We start from the raw sequence: 27813 nt of genomic DNA, 5'->3' as shown, positions 1-27813 counted from the left end.
GTTTTATCAAACTGCATGTAACATTGAATGTGCATAAGAAGATTAATGTTGTCGATGGATCTGCACACAGTACAACTATTTTGAATATTATGACCAATGACAATCACTATCTTTTGTTGCTTTTGATAAGTCCTTCCTGTGTGATTATGTACCTGAGTACATTATGTATGAAAGCAGTATTTGAAAGACGATTTTACCGTGTTTTTAATGTGTAGTGGAGATCTCCGTGCTCATGAGAATAAATAGGCTGACCTCGGTAAGAAGATAAACATAACCTCAGTATTTTAATCTCAGAGATAGTAATATTTTCAGCGCATTGCCTTATAACAAGGCTCCAGTCTTCCTCTTAAACAGGCAGCGCTAACAATACAACCACAGTTTTGTGCCGCACTGTTATACTGTTCTCTTTAACTGTCTTTTGCAGTATCTATAGTTTTTACAGTTTCATTTTTATGTTGACAAAACATTGCTCCTCCTATGAATCGCCACCTTAACGTGGTGGAGGAGTTTGAGTGGCTCAGTGATCCTGGGAGCTATGTTGTCCGGGGCATCAGCCCCTGGTAGGGTCTCCCAAAGCAAACAGGTCTCGGGGGAGAGCCCAGACTAAGAGCGGTTCAATAAACCCTGATGATAAGCAGCCCACGGACTGAAGTTACCTTGCCCGGACAAGGGAAACCGGGGCACCCTCCCGGAGCCAGACCCAGGAGGGGAGCTCGTCGGCGAGCGTCTGGTGGCCGGGCTTTCGCCCATGGGGCCCGGTCGGGCTCAGCCCGAAAAAACATCATGGAGCAGCAGTCACCCTGTGGACCCACCACCCGCAGGGAGAATTATCGGGGTCGGGTGCTATGTAGACCGGGCGGCGGGCCAGGCGGGAGACCTGGGCGGGCCGATCGCCGGCGGCATTAACTAGCTCTAGGGACGTGGAACGTCACCTCACTAGCGGGGAAAGAGCCGGAGCTGGTGCAGGAGGCGGAGCGGTACTAGCTAGATATAGTTGGGCTCACCTCCACGCACAGCATGGGCTCTGGAACCAAGCTCCTGGAGAAGGGTTGGACTATGTCCTTTTCTGGAGTTGCCCAGGGTGAGAGGCGCCGGGCGGTAGTGGGGATACTCACGAGCCCCCGGCTGAGCGCCGCTGTGTTGGAGTTTTCCCCGGGGAACGAGAGGGTCGCCTCCCTGCGCCTATGGGTTGCGGGGAGTAAGGCTCTGACTGTTGTTTGTGCTTATGCACCGAACAGCATTTCGGAGTATCCGGCCTTCTTGGAGTCAGTGGGAGGGGTCCTGGAAAGGGCACCGCCTGCCGACTCCATAGTTCTCCTGGGAGACTTCAACGCTCACGTGGGCAATGACAGAGAAACCTGGCGGGGCATGATTGGGAGGAACGGCTTGCCCGATCTGAACCCGAATGGTGTTTTGTTGTTGGACTTCTGTGCTAGCCACAGTTTGTCCATAACGAACACCATGTTCGAACATATGGTGGCTCATAAGTGTACCTGGTACCAGAACACCTTAGGCCGGAGATCAATGATCGACTTTGTAATCGTATCATCTGATCTGCGGCCGTATGTCTTGGACACTCGGGTGAAGAGAGGAGCAGAGCTGTCAACTGATCACCACCTGGTGGTGAGTTGGATCAGATGGCGGGGGACTCGGCTAGAGAGACCTGGCAAGCCCAAACATGTAGTGAGGGTGAACTGGGAACGTCTAGCAGAGGATCCTGTCCGGGAGGTCTTCAACTCCCACCTCCGGAAGAACTTCTCACAAATCCTGAGGGAGGCTGGAGGCATGGAATCCGAGTGGACCTTGTTCAAAGCCTCTATTGTGGACGCGGCTCCTCGGGGCTGTGGCCGGAAGGTCATCGGTGCCTGTCGTGGCGGCAACCCGTGAACCCGGTGGTGGACACCGGGGGTGAGGGAAGCCTTTCTGGCCTGGCTGGCCCAGGGCTCTCCTGAAGCAGCTGACGGGTACCGGCGGGCCAGAAGGGCTGCAGCGGCGATGGTCGCGGAGGCTAAAACTCGGGCATGGGAGGAGTTCGGGGAGGCCATGGAGAAGGACTTTCGGTTGGCCTCAAGGAAGTTCTGGCAAACCATCCGACGGCTCAGGAAGGGAAAGCAGGGTCTACCCCAGGCTGTTCTCAGCAGGGGGGGGGGAACTGCTGACCCGGACTGGGGACATCGTCGGGCGGTGGAAAGAGCACTTTGAGGAACTCCTAAACCCGGCCAACATGTCCCCCAGAGAGGGGGCAGCGCCGGAAGACTTTGGGGTGGTTTCACCCATATCCCTGGCAGAGGTCGCTAAGGTAGTTAAAAAGCTCCTTGGTGGCAAGGCGCCAGGGGTGGATGAGATCCGCCCTGAGATGCTGAAAGCGCTGGACATTGTTGGGCTGTCTTGGTTGACACGCCTTTTCAGTGTCGCATGGGGGTCGGGAACAGTGCCCATGGACTGGCAGACCGGGGTGGTGGTTCCCATCTTCAAGAAGGGGGACCGGAGAGTGTGCTCGAACTATCGTGGTATAACACTGCTCAGCCTCCCGGGAAAAGCTTATGCCAGGGTGCTGGAGAGGAGGCTCCGACCGCTTGTCGAACCTCAGATTTAAGACGAACAGTGCGGATTCCGTCCCGGTCGTGGAACAGTGGACCAGCTCTTTACCCTCGCAAGATTACTGGAGGGGTCCTGGGAGTTTGCCCAACCAGTTTACATGTGCTTTGTAGACCTGGAGAAGGCTTTCGACCGGGTCCCTCGGGGGTTTTTGTGGGGGGTACTGCGGGAGTATGGGGTGCCGGACCCGTTGGCACGGGCCATCCGGTCTCTGTACGCCTGCAGTAGGAGCTGTGTTCGTCTCCTCGGTAGTAAATCAGACACGTTCCCGGTGGGTGTTGGCCTCCGCCAGGGCTGCCCTTTATCACCGGTCCTGTTCGTGACCTTCATGGACAGGATATCTAGGCGCAGCCAGGGAGTGGAGAGGATCCGGTTCGGGAGTCTCGGGATCGCCTCTCTGCTGTTTGCGGATGATGTGGTCCTGTTTGCCTCCTCGGACCGTGACCTCCAGCATTCACTGGGGCATTTTGCAGCCGAGTGCGAAGCGGCAGGGATGAGAGTTAGCACCTCCAAATCTGAGGCCATGGTGCTCTGCGGCGGATTGCTCCCTTCCGGTGGGGGCAAACTGCCTACCCCAAGTGAAGGAGTTCAAGTATCTCGGGGTCTTGTTCACGAGTGAGGGTAAGGTGGAGCGGGAGATCGACAGGCGGATCGGTGCGGCTGCAGCAGTAAAACAGGCGCTGTACCGGTCCGTCTTGGTGAAGAGGGAGCTGAGCCGGAAGGCAAAGCTCTCCATTTACTGGTCGGTCTACGTTCCAACCCTCACCTATGGTCACGAACTCTGGATCGTGACCGAAAGAACGAGATCTCGGATACAAGCGGCCGAAATGAGCTTCCTCCGTAGAGTGGCCGGGCTCAGCCTTAGAGATAGGGTAAGGAGCTCGGACATCAAGGGGGAGCTTGGAGTCGAGTCGCTGCTCCTTCGTGTCGAAAGGAGTCAGCTGAGGTGGTTCGGGCATCTAGTCAGGATGCCTCCTGGACGCCTCCCATTAGAGGTTTTCCGGGCACGTCCAACTGGTAGGAGGCCCCGGGGAAGACTGAGGACATGCTGGAGGGATTATATCTCCCGGCTGGCCTTGGAACGCCTCGGGATCCCCCAGAATGAGCTGGAAAGTGCTGCGGGTGAGAGGGAGGCCTGGGTCGGCCTGCTGAACCTGCTGCCACCGCGACCCGACCCCGGATAAGCGGGTGATAATGGATGGATGGATGGATGTTTTTCAATCACTGGTCAATTTTTTGATTTTGTGCTATTTTTATTCCACGTTTCTTTTTACACACTAGTGGAAAGAAAACATACAAAATATACAATCAGGTGTTTAATTTGCATCTGAAAGATTGCTCTCAAATAACTGTAATTTGTAAAGTAATTTGCATATTTAAACAGTACAGTTTCAGAAAAGCGTTTACATTTTATTACTTTTTTGTTTGTATTTTTCATTTATGGCTGAGACAGTATTTTTTAGATTTTTGGAATGATTGCCTTCTGTAAAGACCTTTGACTCAAATATGTCATCAAATGAAAAGAAAAAGTCAGATTTCTGTTCTGGAAATGTATTCAGATTAGAACATATTTGATCAAATAATGTGCCATTGGCATACTTAAACATACATTTTCAGAAAACTTGTAATACAAAAAAAGAATTGCCTTAATGTAAGTAATATACTGGGAAAGTGCAATGGTGGTATTTAAATTATTACATTTCTTCACCCAATTCACCTTAAACATGACATAATGCATCACAATCTATCATTGAACCCAACAAACAGACTTCTGTTGGTAGCAGAGGGACTCAGTTCCCACCCAGGAGTTGTTGCAGTATCTCCTCTGTCATAATGATAATCTCCATTTACCTCCATTGTGGTTACAACACAGATACTGTACCTTCATCTTATCTTCCAGCTGTGTGTGTGTGAGTGAGTGTGTGTGTGTGTGTGTGTGTGTGTGTGTGTGTGTGTGTGTGTGTGTGTGTGTGTGTGTGTGTGTGGACATTCTTCCTCAACAAACTCCTGTTTACATCACTATACAACGTGTTTTAGTCCTTTTGCGACACTGTAAACTTTCTGTCCGTCAGTTTCAGGTCTACAGTCAGAACCCGGACATGTGACCCTTTCAACTAAAAATAATATCCATTGTCACAGTAAAGCCTGTCTTTGTTGTGCATGTGAGCTGTAAATTTTAGCATATCTTTCAAATAAATATGTTTTTTTAAATAAGATTTTCTAGAATCATCTTATTGCTTGCTGGTGTTTTTATTGGCACTGTTTGAAAGTAAGTTGAAAGCAAATCAGAGACAGTGTTCAATAAAGCTTATATTGATTGATACTACTTTAATGTACACTGTATCATAAGGTAGTACATCTTATATTAGCTAACATAATAAGTTTGAATATTCTTGAATTTGGTAACACTTTGCTTGAAATTCCCCAATTCAACATTTATGTGCCAGTAATGTAATTGTTCAAAATTATAAGTACATTTATGTGTTTATTAATGTACAGTATTTGTCAAAATATACGATACCTTCCTCCAATGAAGAAACATTTATACTATTACACTATACTATCATTATCTGCATCAAAAATATCAATAAACAATTGTCCTTATATCTGCGCAGAACTATATAAGTGTGCAATAACCCGTTTTTAAAGTACGACTCCACTGCTGTTGACACCAAAGTGTGCCGTAAATAAAATTAAAACAAATAAAGTCAAGCAAACTTAAAATGTTGAGATACTCACTGTCAGGAGAAATTGACAGTGAGGAAAACACTTGATGACGATTGGCTGCTGAGGGAGGGGACAGCGTGTAGACCCTGATAAATGTGAAGTTTCATGGTCTCCCCTGACAACTCATCAATGGCCAGGAACCTTCAACAGACACACACTATTGCTCCCACCCACTCACATTTTGCAGAAGTCAAAAGTTCCTTTTTCAATTTACAGTCAAACAGCGGGCCTTGTTTATTTCATTTTATTTGACACAGCTGAAGGCCTTCGAGAGTAGCCCAGGTTATACGTGTACAACCAGAGAGAGAGGAGAGACATTTTTAGGTTTTTCGTTGAGTAAGAGGAAATTTTGAAAGATTGTGCAATGATGCCGCAAAAGTTTTGAAAGGTTGTGAGAGCTTTTTATCCTGCAAAGCATTTGAGACGCGGTCCGTTGAAGAAGAGGTCTCCATGTTGCATCCATACAGAATGGAGAGCTACCTCATCGCGCCTGTAAGTATCTTTTAAAACATTTAAAAAAAAATTATTATCTAAACTTTGAGATTTTAAAGCTTAGAGGAGTTCCTTGAGGAGTTTTATTTTTAATGCAGCATTACATATTTGATAGTTAGGAGGATGGATAACAAATAAAATTAATGACTTAATGTGACTCTACTTCAATTTGAATACAGCACACAAACTGTAAGAGTCTTTTATATGACAGGCGACATGAAAATGAAACTCAAAACTTCTTGAGAGTTTCAGAACTGTAGTGGCAAGAAAAGAAAGTCATAACGATAACACTATTACTAATGCGTCGTCTGACTTACAAAGTAAAACCTATTTAGATACAAAATGAGTGTTTTATAAAACACAAATGGTGTGTATTATTGAATGTGTGCTATCTGCATCAACCTCTAGTTGAAGACTTTACTTTCATGAGTCTGAAGATGTTTTGTTTTGCTCTCGCAGCACTCAGAAGAAATGTACGATCCTGAGATCTACAGACATCAAATTACAGAATATTATAATCCATATGTCCTAGATGCAGATATCCAGGCAGGTGAGTTTTACTCCATGTGTTTTTTTTGTCTCATACGAACACAGTTTGAATTGAAACCGCCACATTTTAAAATGCTAAATGAATGAGGATGATGGTGGTGGGAAACATAAAACATAAAACAACATGAATCTTGTTTACATTTTTAATTAAAGGAACATACTGTCATTTTAGTCTTAAATCTTCAAACTAATCACCATAACTTTGTTGTGGTAACACTGGCTTTTTCTGGTGCACTGTATGTAACACGCCTGCAGTGTGCAGCTGGAGCGCACCACATTAGGGTGTATGGAACACAGGAAACAGATGCCATTTCTTTCGGCCGCTACAACTTACAGACATAGAACAAACTTTCGCCCCATGGGGTTTTGTTGGTGCTGTACTTTCTTTTGTAATCAACAGTTTTGCATATTACACGAAAACAATCTAATTTGGGGGGTGGGTGTGTGGGTGTGGGGGGACTTTTCCAGACCGTATAGCAAAATACGCCCCCACTGACAAAGCGCAAGTTGACATTGTGATAACAATGTTTCATATCCATATCTCAAATACTTACGAATAAGAACACTATAGAAAAGAGTAATCTAGTGTGACAGTGGATGTGTGATATGTCTTTATTATCTTGCTTGATTAAGTTGTATAGTGGTAGTAGTTGCAATAAATAACTACGGTCTCTCCTCTATTTCAATAGTTTCACTTGAACATGAAATCTTTAATTCACCCATTATTGAATCCATTCTGAAAAAGAGGAAAAATGAAAAAGAGTGCACATTTCAAGTCAACGGCTGTGGCAACAAACAGGAAAGGGCTTCATGCTGAATTCTCTATTATTATTATTATGCAAACTCAAGCACAATGAGTAAGTAGCTCGTCATCAAGTCTAGTTGCTTTAGACTTCGTGGTTTTAGATATTGACAAAGATTAATTTTCATAGACACACAGTCTGAGTCATCTCAAACTTTTTAAACATGTATTTCTGCTTCACTTTAAAGGCATGTTTAGGACTTTTATATTAAGCCGTGTCTTCCAGTTTATTTAACTCTTGTTTTGGAGTTATACAGTCCTTTGTTTAAACAAAATAAAATAAAATGCTGTGGCCATTATGCTGTTTCTCTCTCCTCAGATCACTGGGACTACCACACTCACCCTCACGTACACGCTGTAGAGTTTGAGAACCTCCAAGAGACTAACTTCACAGAGCTGCAGAGTGTGCAGACTCTGCATGCGCCCAGCCTGTTACGACATGACGTCATACGTTACGACGCAGAGAGCCTGCTGGATCCAAATCTCGGGGCCCATCCTCACGTGTTACAGCAACCGGTAAGTCCTTCTGTCACCAGCAAAACAGCACATCAGCACACAATAAATATACATTTTAATGTTATTGAAGAAAACTAAAAATGGCTGTTTTGTGATGTTCGGTGCAAAGGCTGTCATCACTCATTGTTTGAAGTGATGAGAGTAATAATGGCAAAGGCTTTCCGTAATGCTAATGCCACTAAAATATGATTCCAAGGAACAGAAAATTGTTAATAGTTCAGAAAAGGCTTTATGAGGCTCGATGTCCTTCACACACACACACCTCTAAATCTTAAAATATCCTTCTAGCTCACTCCAGCCGTCTTCAAACTCAACATAATTCACAGTTGGGTTTGAAATCAAACATTCAGGGAGCTAGAGGCCTTTTAGAGTCCTGTGACAAAAATCAGGAAGTTAAATTCTGTGTTTTTTCTTTTTTTAAATTTCAGTTTAAAAAGAATAATTTCTTCTAACAGAGTCTGAACGCTAAGCTCAGTATCACAAAAACACACTCCACCCCTCCAGTTATGAACCGGTGGACCAGAACAGAGATAGCAGCTTAAAGCTGCAGTAGCACTCTTCACTTCCACGGACCATTTGTTGGGTTCATCATTCATTACAAGCCCTTGTTGTGCAGAAAAGTACGTTTTTAAAATGTATTTATATGGCATGATTACCCACAAAATATCACAACTACAATGTTTCCACTTGAGGTCACTGTGAGGCCAAAGTGTAGCTCAGTAATGTGCTGAAACAAGCAGATACAGTGTATGTGAAGTTGTGACAGATTTAAATAAAAAGTATTTTCCATAAGACACAAAAAAAAACTGCTCACAGGTGAACCTGAATTTGATTGGATGGATAGGATTATACTATTGAATAATACATAATATATTGAAAACAATGAAAACAACCTTTGTACACAGTCGGGCAATGACTTTGCTTTAGCTCTGTACATTGTTTGCATTATTTTATAAAATACCAAATCATTACACTTCATAACCTGAGATCTGACAAACAATGTATTTGTATGATCATAGTAACCAGCCTTATTAATGATACATAATGCACATTTTGTTCTTCCAGTAGGATCCCAACATGTATTCCATCAAATGATGCTTTTTCTTTCCCCTTAATGTGTAACCAAAGAAATACAGAGAACATATATATAACATTCTCATACAGTTTGAAAAACTGTATTTCTTCTAAAAACCCGAAGGCAACATGAAGCGATTTAGCATATGATCAATAAGTTAACCAATATGTGTTGATTTAAGATTAATTAACTTTGACCCCTGGGTTGTAGGCAGCATTCTTCCCTCGGGCAGTGTATCCACCACACGTGTCCCAGCGCAGCTCTGATGATGAGGAGCACGGAGCACGAAGTCCCCCACTGGAGGTGTCTGATGAGGAGTGTCTGAGAGATCGAGTCCCTTATGTCACACCAGGAGAACTGGGTTAGTAGATTGATTTACGATCTCTTTCATGTGAGCGGTTGGTGAGCACATTGGTGAGAACAATGTGAAGATTCTCAATCATCCAGGTCACGATATATCTAGAAGTGCTAAGTCACTTGACATGCTTCAGATCAGGGGTGTCAAACATACGGCCCGAGGGCCACAACCGGCATGCCAAAGGGTCCAATCCAGCTCACTGGATGACTTTGCAAAGTGTGGAAATTGCTGATACAATATTATAGATCCCGCGTGCTTCAGAAAGGCTATATGACACAACAGAATGGACAAGTTGCTTTTTCTTTCAGGAAAATGGAGAGCAGAGAAGATGAATGAATTGTCGTCAGATTTGAGGAAACACTTGTCTACTTTAGTGGTAGCCAAGAGATCAGGGAAACATCGGAGGCTGTTCTTCATCTGTTATTTAAATGGTTGGATCATTAATTGTGAACATTTTCAGAATGTGCTCGTACTTCTTTACACCAAAAGTGTTGTAATGCATTGGTTATTATGCAATCAACTAAAATGACTTTGAGACTCGTGCTTCAGATTCTTCAGTCTCAAGAATCTAAATCGGTGTTGCAGCCGGCCAGTGTTGTGTTCCTCGCATTGTGATGGTGGAAGTCTGGCATTAAGTCATGTCAGCTCTGTATTGCTGACAATTTAAGATGCACTTTTAGTATGAGCTACTTGTTGCACAACGGCTTTTACACTGCTGGTCATGCATCTTTAACGGAAGTGGGCTCCCAAAAAAACAGACTGGTTGTTTGTCTGTTATAAACTCGAATGTTCTTGGTTTCCAAGGATGGATTTGGTGGTTTTTGGGGAGTTTTTCCTGATCCGATGTGAGGTCCTGGGACAGGGATGTCGTATGTGTACAGATTGTAAAGCCCTCTGAGGCAAATTTGTAATTTGTGATATTGGGCTATACAAAATAAACTGAATTGAAATGAATTGAATTTGTATAATGGATTGTGGAAATAATCCAGCAGGTGTACTGGGAGAATGGCAGGCTATCCCCAATGGCTACATTTTTGGCCTTCTGGTGAGCCACCCCCTTGTCAGATGTTCTTTTGGTCAAAGCCCTTTTGCAGAAATGTGCACATGAACATAACGCACTAATGTCTCATCAGGAAATGAGGCTGTGTCTGTACCATCTCCAGTTTGTGTATAAATATGTGCACAATAAACGCGACTCATCCGTCTGTTTCACTGACAAACACCCGGATGTGTTCATCAACAAGATCAGTAAAAAGTGCTGGTTTATATTTAACATGTTTTACTTGTGTAGTATACCTGAGAGTAATCAGCTGTGCATGTCCGTGAGCACAGCTGTTGTGTTCAATATTTCTGTTTGACATGAACACGAACATGAAGCAGGAGGAGTTCAGTGAGCATCCAGTGTGCAGTCGGTTTAACACGGAAAATTGAGGGCAGAAAATGAGCTTCCTTTAAGTTTTTGGAGGCATTTGATCACTGCTCATTACAAATATTGAGGGGGAACAGTTTCCATTTGTCACAAATCAGAGGCGACGTGTCCCTCTCAAATTACATGCTTGTTCTCCACTTCCTCTTTTGGCCAGTTTAGGACCAGCTAGTCGTGTCTGGCAGTATCTGCACTGCCTGTAGCTGAAGGGTTTTTGGGAAAATGAGGTTTGTTTTTATTCAAGTACCCTCGTGAGCACAGTGATAGTGTTTCATCAGCTCCAGTGTTATATTGTACCTTGGCCACATCAAGGCAGGCCTTTGATCTAACCACGGCCTCACCGAGCCCCTCTACATTTGGCATCTGCAGTGGGGAATAACGAACAGACAAATAGATGAATGAACATGGTTCTCAGAGTGTAGAGACCATCTGTCCACCACACACACATGGAACAAGTTTCCAGACTCAGAGCTGTCATTGAGTGTTTGACTGTAAAGTAACTTTTCTGATAACTGGAATCAGACATTGTCATTAGCCTGTTTACAAACTGGTGACAGGATTGTATTTGAGGAAAGGACAGTTAGATAATATTTTTAGATAATATTTCTTACTCAAAATGTCGGTTAAATTGAATGCAAGAAATCTGTAAGCAAAAATATTAAAATATTAAATATATCCAAATTTTATGTTATGGGAAACATACAGCGCCATTCATTTTGTTCCTGGGTTTCTCTTTTGAAGCTCAAACATTTGGAGTTTGATGATTTATTCTGCACTGGTTCTACACTAAAACATGTTTTATCTTAATATCTAACCAATTTTTAAAAAACAGTTAATATGTCATCAACTTTTCTTTTCACGCAGCACCATGACAATGTGGAAAGCACTAACGAAGGATAACATGTCAGTATTTCTTGACATTGTAGTTATTGTTGTCATTGTAAAGTTACTTTGTATTAAAGATTAGGAAAAAAGGACCTTGAAAAAACAAGGATATTGTGTGTCTGCTTCCGCTGCCTCTTTTTTATGTTATTGCTAATTAGCCCAATGTCCGAGTTATCTTATTTAATTCATTTAACAGATGATGTTGAAACTAGCAAAACAATCGACTCACCCATCTATGTGTCACTATGCTACAGCAAAAAAAATAAGGCTTCATGTTGTTGTTTTATTTCCTTCTTCAGTAAATATGAGTTAGTACACTCAACAAAATCACGACTGTTTGCTGTGCTGGCTCCTCATTGGTGGAACGAGCTCCCCATTGACATCAGGACAGCAGACAGTCTCTACATCTTCCGTCGCAAACTAAAAACACATCTTTTCGACTATACCTTGAATAGGGAAGGTAGCTCCGTAGTAGCACTTTAGTAGCACTTAAATGTATCTTACTGATAGCACTTTGTAGTTTAACGTTATTGAAGAAATTGTACTTGCTTGATTCTTGTTGTTCTGAGTTTGTACTCATGGTTTAATGTACTTATTGTAAGTCGCTTTGGATAAAAGCGTCAGCTAAATGACATGTAATGTAATGTAATGTAATGTAGTAACGGTGCAATTCTAATGTTTCCAACAGGCAATAAAAAGAAGATCCGATTGTACCAGTTCCTGTTGGGACCTTTTAAGGAACGGCGATATGAAAGACAGTATCTGGTGGGTGACAGAGACAAAGGGACATTCCAGTTTTCCTCCAAACACAAGGAGGCTCTCGCACACCGCTGGGGAATCCAGAAGGGAAACCGCAAAAAAATGACCTATCAGAAGATGGCTCGTGCCTTACGCAACTATGGCAAAACTGGAGAGGTGAAAAAAATAAAGAAGAAGCTGACGTACCATTTCAGTGATGAGGTGCTGGGGAAGAGTCATCTGGAGAGAAAATACATGTAGGCAGGAGGGATCCTGAAATGTCAAAATGTACGCATTAAAAGTGTTAGATGCTTAGATGCTTAATCAAACTTGCCGTTCTGGAAATTTAATTGTGTGAATACCGTTACTGCTGTACAGTGGACCAATAATTGATAGTGTACAGTGAAAAGGCAAAAAGTGGAAAGAGAGAGGAGGGCATTACAGTTTCACGTTATGCATCCTAGACCCCGGGTCACTTTGACGCTCAGTATGCATGTTTAAATGTGGCTGCGCACATATCTGTGCATATTCTTTTTTGGAAACTTCTGTTTGTACATTTTCAAAACTTTTGTTTGACAACGAGTGAGAGTTGAAATATCCCAGGAGGCCCGAGCCTTCTTTCTAATGTGTTTGACGCTTAACAGGCTTAAGTTCTCTTGTGTGTATACTGTGTGTATTATTCCATGTATATATAATTGCAAATTAATATTTAAAACAAGAAGACACAAATAAGTCATTAATGATTTAGACGAACCTTAAGGTTAAGACCATTAGAACAATTATAAGACCATGTTATACTTATATGACAAAAGTTTTGTACATACAACTTTGTATGCTCTAATAAGGAAGTGCTTGTAAAAAAATAAATTCTTCATGAACATATGTGTATGGTGGTTTTAAGGTATGAGGTAAAACACAAAGAAGAAGAAGATGAGCTCTTGCGTTTCACTGCAGCTATCACTGGTGACTGTGTGGTTAATGTATTGCATCCAGTCTGCAATGCAGCTGTGCGTCAAGTTGGTTTTTTCCTGCATTAAATGTTGAAGTTTTCCTTGAATGCCATGGAATAATATCTTGTTTCTTGTAGTTATCGAAGCTTCAGTCATCATTTTTCTGAACAAAGCAGTTTTTATCAAACTGTCTAAAGTTTAGTGTTTGGACTGTAAACACGACAGCGATGCTTATGAAATGTTTATCAAAGGCACAACCTCACACCTCCCTTTGAACAGAAAAATAGGAACTTAACTATATTTATTCACCACATTTACAAACCAATTTTGCAGATTATATTTAGTTCAATAAAGAATAACATAACAGCTCTAAAAACATCAAAGAAATAATATACAACACGAGACAAAAACACTGAAATACAAAGGAGTAATTTGATCACATGTAATGTGCAGTGTGTAAATATAAAAGTACTCCAGCACCTGGTGTCCAGAGGGCCAACAGCTCCCCTCGATGGTCAAGTTGTAATTGAAGTAATAGGTGAAGATGAAAAGAGATAGAATATAATAGAAAACAATACAATGTAATGCAATATAACTCAACCAGTGGTCTTATTATGGCAGGATCAGATGAATTTTGAGTGTTTGGAAACCAAGTCAGAAAAGAAAAACACATTAACAGAAGTAAGGGTCTCCATGATGAACCAACTTAAGCAACAGCTCTCAGTTCAAATTCAGAAATAAAAGCACTGATCATTTCTGTGGTCATCATCAAACACATCTCACAAGTGAATGACCAGCTGCCATCTGCAGATCCTTCAGATTAAGATTTAAAGAGTCTAAACACTAAAAGGCGTGTGATCCTCCCCATGCCTCATTTATGGTCAATCAAGTGTATATATTATATTTACATATCTATGTTTGTAGTAGATTTATGTACTGTCGGTATATAATATATGATAATATATGTTTTAATAACAATATAATATTAGTATATATGTTATATTATGTTATAGTGAAGTATTGTATAGTACACAACAATACAGAAAAACACAATATAAGATAGTACAGTACAGGGCAATGAAACATAGTGTAATGTATAGTATAACAAAAACTAGTATGAAATAGAAGAGGAAGGCATATGAAATGAATTATCAGCAATACCTTTTCTGTGTCACTTTTCTTGTATTTTGTGTCCTTGGCAGCTTAATATTCTACAAATGGAGAAAACAAAAAGTCACACTTGTTCCTGAGATTGTCTGGAAAGGGATATAATGCTTGTGTGTAAAGGTCAGTCTAAAGGTGCTCAACAAAGACACAAATTCATGCAAATAAAAAAAAACAAAATTAAACTGGACTCTACAACTGTGAGACTTAAAGAGAGACACACTCATCTCTGCCGACAGATCAAACAAACCTATAGATCACATATTCTCAACCACCCTCTCATATTCATTCTTATAGTTACAGGGTGACTTGGTGCAGCACAGATGTGGGGAGACTTTTTGTGTATTCAAGGCTCTAAATTTAACCACCGACATACATCCCTTCCCCTCCCTCTCAAGTCCTATCATTCAGCCGAGGTGTTGCAGGAAAGGATGGTTGAAATATAGCCCGAGGTCAGACGTGAGCGGGGGAGGGGCTGGGAGCCGGGTTGCTGCTGGGATGGGATGGGGAGTACAGGGGGGGGGGGGGGGGGGGGGGGGGGGGGGGGGGGGGGGGGGGGGGGGGGGGGGGGGGGGGGGGGGGGGGGGGGGGGGGGGGGGGGGGGGGGGGGGGGGGGGTTGTTCTTTTGGGCATTGTGTTGGGCCTCGGAGAAAAAACATGGCAGAGAGGTGGGATGGTTCATGAAAGTAGAATGGGGGGGCTTTTTTGGCAGCGGCACCACTATTAAAGGCACAGGGTCGAGATAGACGGCAGACTTTAGGATCAGGGAGTCATACTCGAGAGGAGAGAAGATCATTCAGGATGCCAGAGCCAGTCAAAAAAACAGGTACATGTGCTCATTCAGCTACTTTTGAAAGTGTTGTCATAATGTTTCCCTAACAAATAGAAAAAAACGTACAGTACATTGTTAAATATTAGTTTAATCCTGTTGTCTAACAAAGTCTACAATACATATGACCTGTTTTAACTGAATTAATCAACATGCTGCAACTGAATATCTAGTTGTATGTTTTACTTCCTCTGTGCAATATTCTCCTGAAACACACACTTCTTCTAAGAAGCTATGTGATATGACAATATGTGTGAGAACATATTCTGCTGTGTTGGGCCAGGCCCCTATTAAGCAACTTTAAACCACAACCAAACTCAAGATCACTTGAGACCTGCACATTGTTTTTATGAGAAATAGTGATACATCGGTTGACTGTTCGTGGAATAATGTGATTATTACATTTCACTCAAACATTTTCCTGTTTATATCAAGTTGTGTAATTGTATTACCACAGCGTTTTTTAAATCACTAATTGTGCCATTATGTCACAATTAAAAGCTATTTTCTGCCACTTACAAGTATATTCTACATTGATGTAAAAGTAGTATATCGCTTGACTTTACAAGTTTATCGACAGACAATACAATCTCTAAAAAAAAGAGAAATTCAATAAATTTTTATAACAAGATGGAATAAAATTTACTTCTTTGACTTCACAGGCACACTGAAGTAACAATAGCAGACAATAGATTAAGTAATAGATTTGTTTATATGTAACTTTAAAACACTGTGAAATGAGGCATTATGTGTATTGAGACAAAAATGAAATAGGGTGGTTGTTCAAATGTCCTGCAGATAGTAGTAAATGTAATAACTATACAGTAGATTGGGTCAAGAAACTGACGACACTTCCAACACTTAATACAGCGGCTTACTAAAGTAGCTTAGTACGAATAATAACGTAGCCAGTAGCTAAAATCCCAACATAGTATGTGTCATTAATTATCCATGCTTAGTTAAAAGTGTTTGCCAGTGGCATGATAGTACTCTCAGCCCCTTTTGGACTCAGTTGCATCTCGAACGATCCAGGTGGAAACATCGTGTCGTGTGAATTCGACACTGTCACATTTGTGTCACATCATTGCATCACAAGATGCACCACTGATCCAAAATTGTCGGACAAGATTCCAACTTGTCAAATGAGTTTCCAGTTTTTTTCCCCCCCTCTTGTCGTTTGTGGAGTGACGACATATCACTTATTAGATGACACATTAGATGACACATTGTTCGTAGTTCCCAAAAGGCCAGATTTCAGGAAAATAACCATTAGGATCGTCTTGCGCCTTTGACATTATTAGCAATCGTTATCAACACTGCTTTGTCAACTTTAAAGTACAAACATAAGTATATTGTAGCATCTATAATTCAAATTTCTAAAATTAACAATGTATTAAATGACAATGTGACAAGGAGAAAGGGGTTACTTAAAATGATGAAGCTAGAGATAATAATCACCCAAATTTGCAGCTCGTACTTTCCACCATGTTTTTTTGCTGTCCGACACACTACAGTTTTAGTTACATTACATTTAGCTGACGCTTTTATCCAAAGCGACTTACAACCATATTACATTCATACACTGTAGACACAGCTACAGGGAGCAATTCAGGGTTAAGTGTCTTGCTCAAGGACACAACGACTAGGCTGGGGATTGAACCACAAACCCCCTGATTGAAAGATGGACCTGCTAACCACTGACCCACAGTCGCCCCAGTTCACTTCCAGCTCTCTTGTAGCATTGTTTTCAGCCAAAAAGATCTTAAAACACACTGAACACGAGCTGCTCAGCACCAAACGACGATGAACACAACAGAACATTAAAGAGACCGGTGCTTCCCTCGGGAGCCCAAAGAAGGAACTCTAAAAGGGAAACGCCAGGTTAATGATAATGTTGCTCTAATTGCTGGCTGTGAAAAAAAGTAAACTATTTGCAACTAACTTAATCAATCCATTAATATATTAGTATACTCAGATACAACTTGTAACAAATAAAACATACATGTGTAAATAATACAATTAAATACATGGAAATAAAAACATGATTTCATGAAAGAAAGTCTTGAAAAAAACAGTAAATCTTTCTTTTGCAGGTATCAGTGCCAACCAATCCAAAAGTCATCCCTAAATTGGTAATAACATGCCTTGCTAGGTATTAACATAAAACAAGAGTAACTTTTGATTGTAAATGAATAAAGAGCTTAGACAGAGCTCTGTACAGCAGTATATTGTATTTAGACAAACAAAGAGACTTAAAGACATTATGCTCACTTAATGGCTACGATCAACTCTTATTTTACTAAATATTCTTTTTTTTCTCGAAACCAAAGTTTTTGAAAGTATACCCCACTAAATATTTCTGAACTGTAATTTACCATTTCATTTTATAATGACTGCAATTAGGAGATTCCTTTTTCTTTAGATGTGGTAAGAATGTGTGAAAGGTACCGCGGGCAGTACGATTGACTGACGGCGTGACAAGAGGTTTGCTGGCTGCAGACACACGCTGTTCATTCTGTCACTAAAATAGAGTCCAGTTAATCCTGCGACTATGATACCTGCGCTGCTGTTAGCTGAAGTCTGCCAGCCTTATTTATTAGTCCGGTACATATGTATCCTATATATAAATGCATAAGGTCATCTTGTAACACATGTTTTTTGTTCAGTACATTGCACCGTTTCAGACTCTGTATATCTGAATTAAACCGACATATGTTTCATGATTCCAAACACCTGGTGTTACATGTCCACTCTCAGGGATGGCACTCACTATTTTTAGGTCCTTTTTAAAGTGTTGAAGAATGACGTTGCTACGCATGTTTGAAAACGTGTCAAAAGATAAAAAAGACCTCCCTACACTGCAGGAAAGGCAACAGCTGGTGTTTTACACAATGAGTGTGTAACTTAATATTAATAGATTGACCCTAGACACCATTTCCCCCCCATTTAGGATCACGACCCAGGCCTGTTACTGATAAGTAGAGGTCGTTTTTTATTTGTGTACATTTACTGACGCACTATAGGTACTCTACAATTTTAAGGTTATTCTACTTAACTTTGTTTTATTCTAATTTTTACTTGTGCTACATTTTATGGTGACACATTGTACTTTTTTTCTGAATATTTTCTGACTTGAATGAGTTCCACACTGGCCATTAAAATGCTACTTAAGTACGAGTAATAAAAATATATTTCATACACAATAAATAAAAAACTTTATTGTTGCAACTTAAAGTACTTCTAGCTCATGACACTCTTAAACTTACTAATGTAAAATTTCAAATGAAAGACTTTTACTTTATTTTGACATTGTGTTACTTAAGTGAAATATGAGTACGCATAACACAATATCTATGTGAATGGGCTCCTGAGGTCACATTACAAACTCAAGGACACTCTACAAGGAAACCACTACTGTTGGCAATCGAGGAACCACCTTTACATTTATCAGCAACCTGATTTATTGGTATGTTGAACAACCTTGGAGGTTTTTTCCGCGCTTTTAATAACTGTTCTTTTGCACTATTAGCTTTCCCTCGCTCAATATTTACATTAACTCTTTCATGATTCCCCACATTCACAATTATCTTGTCAGTACAGAAACTATGAAAGTGAACACAAAGACAAATAATAAAATAAGACTTATTAAGGAGCCAGATGTTGGTGTTTTGAGACACGATGTGTTGACTGCAACAGGGCACATTTATTGGTTTTCAGCTAGCCCCCCCCCCCAGTGTGCTGTGACTGTACAACATGAGCAGCTCCCCCCCTCTCTCTTACATGTCCACTCTCTGTTCCACTGCAATTTGTTATGTGTGTTGTTCTTTTTTTCACGAGTGACGTTCGTTTGTCGATGGAATTAACAAAAACGTTGATTTTATTGACAATTCATTCAAGGTGCAAAGAGTATAATCACTATTGTAAAATAATGTTCCACGTCTGCTCATCGATTATAGTATGTGTGTTTTATCCTTAAATTATTTGATTATAGCAGATATATTAAAACAAAGTCACACTTAAAAAGGCTCACCATTCATTTTGAACCCACATCCCTTCTTCAGTTTCAGCATTTGCCAAGAAACCAAAGACTCAGGAGGCGGAGGAGGGGTCCTCTGTGGTCTTTGAAGCAGAGACCGAGAAGCCTGACGCTAAAGTAAAATGGCAGTGCAACTCAAAGGACATTGCCAGTGGCGACAAATATTTGATCACAGCTGACGGAAAAAAGCACTCCCTCGCTTTAAAAGCTATTACCAGGGAAGATGCCAATGTCTATGCAGTGATCGCTGGGGGGTCAAAGGTCAAGTTTGACCTGAAGGTCATATCAAAGCCAGGTGGGAGTCTTTGATGCTGCAGCTGTGTGTTTGAGGCCTCTGCTCGCTCACCTGCAGGCTGTGTCGTCACAGAGCACAAAGCAAAATATAGCACTTAATGCACAGAACCACCGAGGCCGTAAATACTCAATGCACTGCATGCACTTAATGTTTCACACAAACTCACATTGTAATCACATTTTAATCACAATCATTTTGTCCAGCCCTTTATCACATCTGCGTGGCACTGTGTAGTGACTGTGTGCTGCAGTGACTGTGTGCTAAGTGTGTCAAACATCAACCTTTGTGCCATTAGTCTGTCATTGTGACCCGCTGAGGTCGTTTGTTTGGATTTGATAAGGTGGAAACAAATCTTGAAGAAAGGCAGCAGACTAATGGCCCAGTGTGCTACAAGAGACGTCCCACAGCTGTCCGTGGCCCACATCATAGCCACCCTTCCTTTGTCTGCACGGAGACCTTGACCCTCACACCAGCACATTATTTCCTCATGAGTAACCACTACTTGACTGGTGCTCAGGATAGGCATAAGAGGCAGCTGATAACACATGGAAAATCGTTCAGCCATTCAAAGATGATAAGGCAGAAGAAATATTTTGGCGATAGACGTTCACCAGAGAGTTTTTTCACACGACATAAAAGAAAGTATCAAATAGATTCATCTGTAGACAGTTAACTGCTCATTGTCCTTGGTACACTACATGTTGTCATTTTAAGTGCTTCTCAAAGTGAAAATAAAGAGAAGTTCTGCTGGTTACACACATTTTCTAGGATTATAAATGAAGTTTGACATTTTAGTCATTCGCCTTTTTGGAGCTGACTACTTGTTGTTAGGGGTGCAATGTATGGATCCAATATGTTTCGTGACTCTTACTTGTGACCTGTCCTCTCTGTGGTAACCCAGACGCTCCCATTGAGGCTCCTGCTGATGCTCCTGCTCCGCCTGCAGCAGCACCCACTGAGGACCAGACGGCTGCCCCAGCACATGATGCTCCTCAAGCTGAGGGTGGTTCCTTAACCCCTTTCCTTTTTCAGTCACCGATGGACACCATACTGCTCATCATAATATCATAATCGTTGACTTAAGCTTTTCCTGGAAATGTCAAACATGACAAAAAACATTGCAGTCTAAATGTACATTAAAGGCCATGTTTACTTTGGCCTTAGCTGCCATCGAGTGTATGTCTCATATTCTATATGTTGACACATATGCATACAGTACCATATATTTGCTTGGTTTTCTTTTTGATAGTGTCTCGTGAGCATGTGTAAGGTTCTCGGGTGTTGAATGAAAGTATTTAAAGTTGTTACTTGTTAATACTTTTATTCAAGTGTCATACACACACTTTTTCTACCTTGAATAATATGGAAAATAATGCAATTTAAAATGAAAGGTTTTGCATCCTGTAATTTCATGCAACACATTTGTGCATTTGAATTTTACATTGTTTGATTTTGATCCCTTAACTTCATGTTGTGGTATTCTGCTCTGACCTTGTTGTCTTTATTCAGAGGGACAGCCTCCGGACACCAGACAGGACCTGACTGGACTTTTCACAGAGAAACCCCAGAGTGGGGAGGTCACTGTAGGTGAGTGGCTTCAAATCCAGGAATATATAGAGCATAATGTGTTTGTAATAAGTGTGTGTGTCATATTCTGTTGAATAAACTGTCTTAACAAGGTTTAACATGAGTTTTTACACCTTTATTATTACATTGTTTCAGCAAACTCTGAGCTAGACAAGGTATTGTGAAATGTGAAAATAAGGAAACTTGATGAAAAGAAAGTTAAAGAGTAATACATGTTAATGGTGCTTTTATTTCAAAACTACCATTTGTCCCAATTTGTTTTATTTTTAAACATATACAGTATGTACATCCAAGTGAGTGCATTTAAGGGTATTTATGTGCATACAGATAACATGGCATGCTGCATTGGATATAGGTATCTGAAGGCCACATGGTAAACTAATCTTTTGTGCAGGTGAAAACATCACGTTTGTGGCCAAAGTGAATGCTGAGTCGTTGCTGAAGAAGCCCACCATTAAATGGTTCAAAGGGAAGTGGATGGACCTCGCCAGCAAGTCTGGAAAACACCTGCAGCTAAAGGAGACGTATGACCGCAGCAGTAAGGTACTGTAGAAAAATACTGCCCACACTAAAACAGGAACATAGACATCGTTTCTTGAGACACATAGTATATGTCCTATGATATGCCATTCTATTGACGAAATACGTATTATGATATGTATTTCGTCAATAATGTGTGAAGTTTTTCTTTCAGGCAACAAAGCTGTTTTGCAAGTATTGCCCTCCTCACCCTGGGTTTTGCAAGCTCTTGCCTCAGTCACTCATCCTCATAACATGATGAACCGCACGCACGTTACCTCAGATCTTATGTTATGGGGCGTGTTAACCCTCCAAATTTTGTTTGATGCCAAAACAAACTCTTGCAAGGAGAGTCTGCAGGTAAAATCAGTGGCAAACGCTATTAAAAATCCCCAAATCTGAAACTCGCTGATGTTATACACATGAAGCATACGTACAACAAGGTTTTGAATCAAAGATGTTGTCGGGTAATCCTTCTCACGTCTCTCCTCATGCATGTGGTTGCAGGTCTACACCTTTGAGATGCAAATCATCGAGGCCAAGCCAAACTTTGCTGGAGCTTACAGATGTGAGGTTGCATCCAGGGACAAGTTTGACAGCTGCAATTTTGACTTGGCTGTACATGGTGAGCGGACCTGTTGTTAGTCATTAGTATTGTTTCTCATATCGATTCATTCACTAACATAATTATCTTGTGTTTCAGAGGCTTGTGCTGCTGAAGGTTTTGACATCAGAGCAGCTTTTAGGCGCACGTAAGTTGTATATGTTGTAAAAAAAAGAATGTCTGGTAACATTGAAATCGATTTTATGCTGATTGATTAGTTTACTTTTTTTCTAAATTAGTTTCACATTAAGGTTTGGCCGCTGGCCGTTGGACAACATTCATTAATAGTGTCAACCAGCTTCTTTCTTGACCTTACAGGTATTAAGAAAACCATTGTATTGGTACTGAAAAATCAGTTCCAAATAAAACTCATTTTGAACTTTGTATTACAAGTGTTGATTTATGTCTTCAGTTAAATGTATTTATTTTTTATTAAAAACTAAAACCAAGCAGCTCATATTTAGTCATATTTAAAGTTTTAAGATCCACATTGTTTTCTTACTCTGATGAGGAATCTATGACTATATATGAAGATTAAAAATGTGACCTTATTCTGCTCCAGTGCTCAATTAATATCTGGTGATCTGAAATTGATTTAAACTGAAGTTTATTTTTTACATATAGATAGTGATCATGAAATTAAAAAAAAACCAAATTAATGTCCTGTAAAACACAGCAGCAACATTCTATTATATGAAATACTGTAAGAGAATAATACAATTGCCAAACTTCCCTCGGTGGAATATTATCATGTTTTGTGTAACAAGTATCTGTGGAAATGCTAACCTATCAGGAATGAAGCCGGTAAGAAGAGAAGTGGACCACAATCAAGGTAGTAAAGGGGATTTCTTGCAACAATGTTGGCTCGTATTCAAACTCTGAGGATTCTGATTGTCAACGCACAGAGAAACCAGGACCAGGTTCTTCTGTGGCCTGTTTCTTCTCTGAATCAAGTCAAACAGAACCAGTGTTGTGAATGGTGCAGCCTCCAATCTGCTGAATTTTGAGAGATGGACCACAAAGACTGGAGAGAGCTGAGAGGACTCAAATTAAAACATCTTTGATGTAGTCGCCAACTGTAGTAGCTGTCATTGTGTTAGCCTTTGACTCAGATCTTGATACTGTAGGATGAGGTGCGGTTATTACACCAGAGAGTTGCAATAGTTGCAGCTATCAGCTCTCTCTGATCTACTCCTGGGCCTCGATCAAAACAGCAGAGCCAGCTGCAAAAACAGCGACCCGGCAGAGTGAGCTTTGACGGTAGTTTGATCGTCCTGAAAGGGCAGGATGTGCTAAGACACACAGGCTTTTCAGTAAATGAGCTCTTCCACAGGGTTGTCACATAGAGGAAGTGCAGCTCTGGTGTGTTGTAACTTCACCACATAAACCAGAGACTCAGCTTCTAATCCTGCTGTCGGATCAGAGACAGGAGACAAGCACACAGACTATGCCCTTGTCTTTATCTTTCATCCCACTGATTAGAGTCGATCAGATCCTATGGAGGCCGTTGTTTTCTTTAACCTCGGGTGTTTGTAACATTCTTGCTTGGATGACTGTTGCTGCTCATGGCTTAAGGGAATAATTGGACATTTTGGGAAAGATGAATTTGCTTGCCAATATTTTCTTTCTGAGAATTAGATCAGAAAACTGAGACCAATGTCAAATGTGTGTGTTAAGTTTGAAGCTTGAGCCAGGAGGTGATTCAATTAAGGCAGCAGGACTGGAGGCTGGGGTGAACAACTAGTCTGGCTAGTTAACGGTAACCCGCGGTAATGTGTGCAAAGGTGCACAGCACATAACCACAACATCCCCCGTCCATCATGCCCCTTTCTCTCTCTTCTCCCTTGTTTACGGTCTGCCTCTTCAATGTAAAGTAAATAAAATGAGCTTAATGGCAAATCGGAAATCACATTTAGTCACCCTTAAGTCAAAATATATATATATTTTTTAATGTATAGTAAAAACATGTTTTATTATTATTGAAAGGAAGAAGAAGTATCATAAATGCTTCTGTTCTACTGACATTTAAACAGACAGGCTGTTGGTAGATATACCTACTAAAGGAAATGCACTATAATTCATATGTGACCCATTTAATCAATTCTTAAGTAATCCACATGTGTAATCCTTATGGTAAGCCACAACGGGTGACATAGAGCCACAAAGCCTACGTAGTGGGAGGTCAGAGTGGATGGGTTGGTCTAGAAACACCAGACTTTCACCAAGGAGACCGCTGTTTGTGTGTTACGCAAAACCAGAAGTCAACATTGACTTATTTTTGATGTAATTTTCATACTTTACAAACGTCACTTCAGTTCTTATTTCAGCCCAAACCACCTAAACCTACCCAAGTATTTAGTTGTGCCTAAACACACCAGGGGCTGGCACAGGCACACTGATTGCTTGTGTTTTTGAACATTTTTAAGAAGATTCCCATAAAAACATCAAAATAACATTCATACAACATCATGCTATTGCTGCTATTTAGCCTACAAACTGACGTTAACTATGAAAGTGTAAAGCTGCCTCAACGGGAAAGAGAGAGACAAGTTTCACCCTCTTCCAGTCTTTATGTGAGTTTCTCTCTCAGCTCAGGTTCTATAGTTAACAAACAAACATAAATACATGTGTATTTCCCAAAGTGCCTAATGCTGTTCCTTTAAACATGGGAACGCTTTGTCTCTGCAGCAAAACTTCTGCATGTAAATGCACTTGTTTCATCCATCAATGCACTGATTTGTCTTTTTTCATCCAAGCCTAATTTTTGTATTTACATATTTGCATTGTACAGTATTGTTCCGTATCTCTTTTACATATTGGAGCATGAGTTAACAGGAAATGATTCATATTGTATAAAAGTCTAGAATTGTGGTTTTGATTTATTCTGTGCTGTTAATATTTTGCTGCTGGTGGCTGAAATTTTTGCAGTAGTAATGATGGAAATGAAGACTCGGGAGAGCTGGACTTTAGTACCTTATTAAGAAAGAGGTAAACAATAACAAAATAGTGACAGCATTTTGCAGACTATCAGAAAAAGGAAACAATATTTACTCTGTTTCTGTCTCATTCTTTCTGGATCGTCCTGCATCTTCAGAGAGTAAGATACTTCTGCATTGACTCTAAAAGTTGGACTAATAACCTGATCATTTACCTGCATGCAAAAATGCCTGAGGACAATGATAAGTTAGGGAGAATTGTCTCAGAAATGTAATTTAATTTGAGGTTTTGCAGTTTGCAAAAGCTTCTTGAAATAATTAAATCATCTGCCATTGAAAATACCAATAAATACACATGTAGCAATATAAATCCTAATTTACCACCATCAGATTATCTAGTCCCCCTATTTTATCTCACATTTATTATCACACTAACGCTAATATTGCACTCTTCATCTTTTCCTTTCTTACTCATACTACAATAGCTCAACACTTTGTACTGATCAGACAGTGTTTCTACAGTTTATCTCTTTCCTCTACATGTTGTTGATGTTTTTTTCTGACATAATGAGCACTCGTTTTCTCACAATTAGCAGTCTTCACTCAGAAACACAAGTCACCTTCTCAACACGTCAAAAGTCTCAAAACACTCATTGTCCTTTGTGCACCAAGAAATTGGACAGCAAATCAAACCCCAAGCACATAATGAATTAGTCCTTATTTATTCATGCATGCTTCCCTGCAGTTTAACAACTCATATAATATGACATTATTGTCAAATGCATGTTTCTAATATGCTGATAGTGTTACTGTTGATGTGCTGTGTTTTAACGTGTCTGGTTTGTTTTGCCATGTTGGGTTCTTCCTTTGAATGAGCAGCAGTTTCTTAAAACCCTCAAATCGGTAAGAAACTGCTGAGTATCGTTGGAAAATGTTGTTTTGCATACATTCATCTGTCAGGATTCAGTTATTTAAAGTTATGTATTTATTTACTAATTTGTTACACTATGTTGTACCCTGAGTGTTGATTAAATAGTATACATCATTGTGTTAACCATATTTGTAATCTTTGACATTGAGGTGCAACAAAGTGCTCACAATAGTTGTAAACAGCATTTTACTCACTTGGCCAATTAGGACAAAAGTCAGCAAGCTAAATATCAGATACACAACAAACAAATATGTACAGAAAGAAACAGCTTTAACATGAGGAAGGACAAAAGCTGCAGGCACATGGCTGCTCACAATGGCTGTCAGGTGATTGGCTGAGCTAGAAAAGTTGCTGAGGGCATCTAGTGGACAGGTGAGGTAAAGACACACAGACTAGTCGAGAAGAGAGGGAGGAAGGGCACATATTGTATTCCTGCTTTCATTAGTTATTCTTTCTTTCTGATCATATTTTAGACTAAATGGAGATTTTACCTGTTAGTAAAAATGTAAACACCTCATTGTTTTGTAAATGTATCACAACTATTAGCAGTACTACTTATAATATTAATATTAAACTCTGGTATATGTGTATTAGAGTCGTGCAGGTGAACACAGAGCCAGACAAGGATGTCTGGGAGGTTCTCAGCCATGCTCCTCCTTCAGAATATGAGAAGATTGCTTTTCAACACGGCCTTACCGACCTACGAGGGATGCTCAAGAGACTGAAGAAGATGAAGATAGAAGAGAAGAAAAGTGAAGGTTTGTGCAGAGATTTTAAATGCTGTACTTGGTCTAATTCCTACTATAAAGTAAGGACCTAATTGTAACTTTATAATTGTATGTGTACCTTCTCTGAAACTTAGCTTTCCTCAAAAAGTTGGATCCAGCTTACCAAGTAGCCAAGGGAAAAAAAATAAGACTGGCCATTGAGGTCGCCAATGCAGATGCTGAGGTGAAATGGCTGAAGAACGGGCAAGAAATTCAACCATCTGGAAGGTTAATATTTAGAGAGATGTGAACTAGTCACCTTAACTCTATAACACATAATGAAACATTCAGCAGCAAACCTATTTGACTTTTTTTAAAATTGAATTATCTCTATCTCTCTTTTGCTTCTGCTTTCATCAATATATGGATGAACTCCTCCTTCATGACATCCATAGCAAGTAAGTGTCAAAGGGCAATAGAAAATATTTCAATGTTCTTTTGGAAAAAAAAAACAACAACTGCTCATGAGCTCGTTCCCCAACATGTTTGCAATTTCATCAACTTCTTGTTTTAAGTTATAGCTCTGAAACAAAGTATTTCCAATGTGTAAACGTCTTCCTGGTCTTTATACAGGTACATCTTTGACAGTGTGGACAACATGCGATACCTCATCATCAACCACTGCTCCTTGGCTGATGATGCCGCATATTGCTGCGTGGTGGGAGAGGAGAAATGCACCACTGAGCTCTTTGTTAAAGGTATTCAAGTTTTAGGGGAAATTTACAACACAATGCATCCAGAAAATGTTTGCGATTCGCAGTTCAACCTCTCATTCTTCTCTGTTTCCTGCAGAGCCTCCCATTGAGATTGTGAAGAATCTGGAGGATCAGATGGTCATGAAGGGTGAGAGGGTGGAGTTAGAGTGTGAAGTCTCAGAGGAAGGAGCCAATGTTAAATGGTCAGATATTCTTCTTCACACACACAAATCAGCTGTCTTTTTTTAGTTACAGTTGCATGCTATCATAAATCCTAAAGGTCAAACTGTTGCTGCTGACAGACAGGATGTCAAATCCGTGAGTCATGGTTTGA

The 27813-nt window shown here is 40.6% G+C and overlaps 2 protein-coding genes across 2 annotated transcripts in view; both read left to right on the top strand.

Moving 5' to 3' along the window:
- Positions 1 to 5708: 5708 nt before the first annotated feature.
- spi1b (Spi-1 proto-oncogene b) lies at positions 5709 to 13048 on the top strand. The gene is given in 7 exon segments (XM_034557698.1): positions 5709 to 5817; positions 6277 to 6367; positions 7488 to 7684; positions 8970 to 9120; positions 12117 to 12154; positions 12156 to 12195; positions 12198 to 13048. Coding segments are annotated over 7 exon segments (789 nt in total). The 5' UTR covers positions 5709 to 5775; the 3' UTR covers positions 12428 to 13048.
- Positions 13049 to 14970: 1922 nt separating this feature from the next.
- mybpc3 (myosin binding protein C3) overlaps positions 14971 to 27813 on the top strand; it is a 28359-nt gene continuing 15516 nt past the window's right edge. Inside the window, exons 1-14 of the mRNA XM_034560255.1 lie at positions 14971 to 15106; positions 20342 to 20443; positions 20950 to 21027; positions 21422 to 21570; positions 22054 to 22171; positions 22250 to 22298; positions 22944 to 22982; positions 25079 to 25138; positions 25966 to 25989; positions 26612 to 26775; positions 26880 to 27012; positions 27180 to 27182; positions 27358 to 27482; positions 27577 to 27682. Of these exons, the coding sequence (XP_034416146.1) occupies positions 15082 to 15106; positions 20342 to 20443; positions 20950 to 21027; positions 21422 to 21570; positions 22054 to 22171; positions 22250 to 22298; positions 22944 to 22982; positions 25079 to 25138; positions 25966 to 25989; positions 26612 to 26775; positions 26880 to 27012; positions 27180 to 27182; positions 27358 to 27482; positions 27577 to 27682 (1175 nt within the window). The 5' untranslated portion in view covers positions 14971 to 15081. The remainder of the gene's footprint in view (positions 15107 to 20341; positions 20444 to 20949; positions 21028 to 21421; positions 21571 to 22053; positions 22172 to 22249; positions 22299 to 22943; positions 22983 to 25078; positions 25139 to 25965; positions 25990 to 26611; positions 26776 to 26879; positions 27013 to 27179; positions 27183 to 27357; positions 27483 to 27576; positions 27683 to 27813) is intronic.

This window comes from Cyclopterus lumpus, chromosome 3, assembly GCF_009769545.1.
Source record: "Cyclopterus lumpus isolate fCycLum1 chromosome 3, fCycLum1.pri, whole genome shotgun sequence".
Lineage (NCBI taxonomy): Eukaryota > Metazoa > Chordata > Actinopteri > Perciformes > Cyclopteridae > Cyclopterus > Cyclopterus lumpus.
This window is presented reverse-complemented; position numbering and strand designations above follow the sequence as displayed.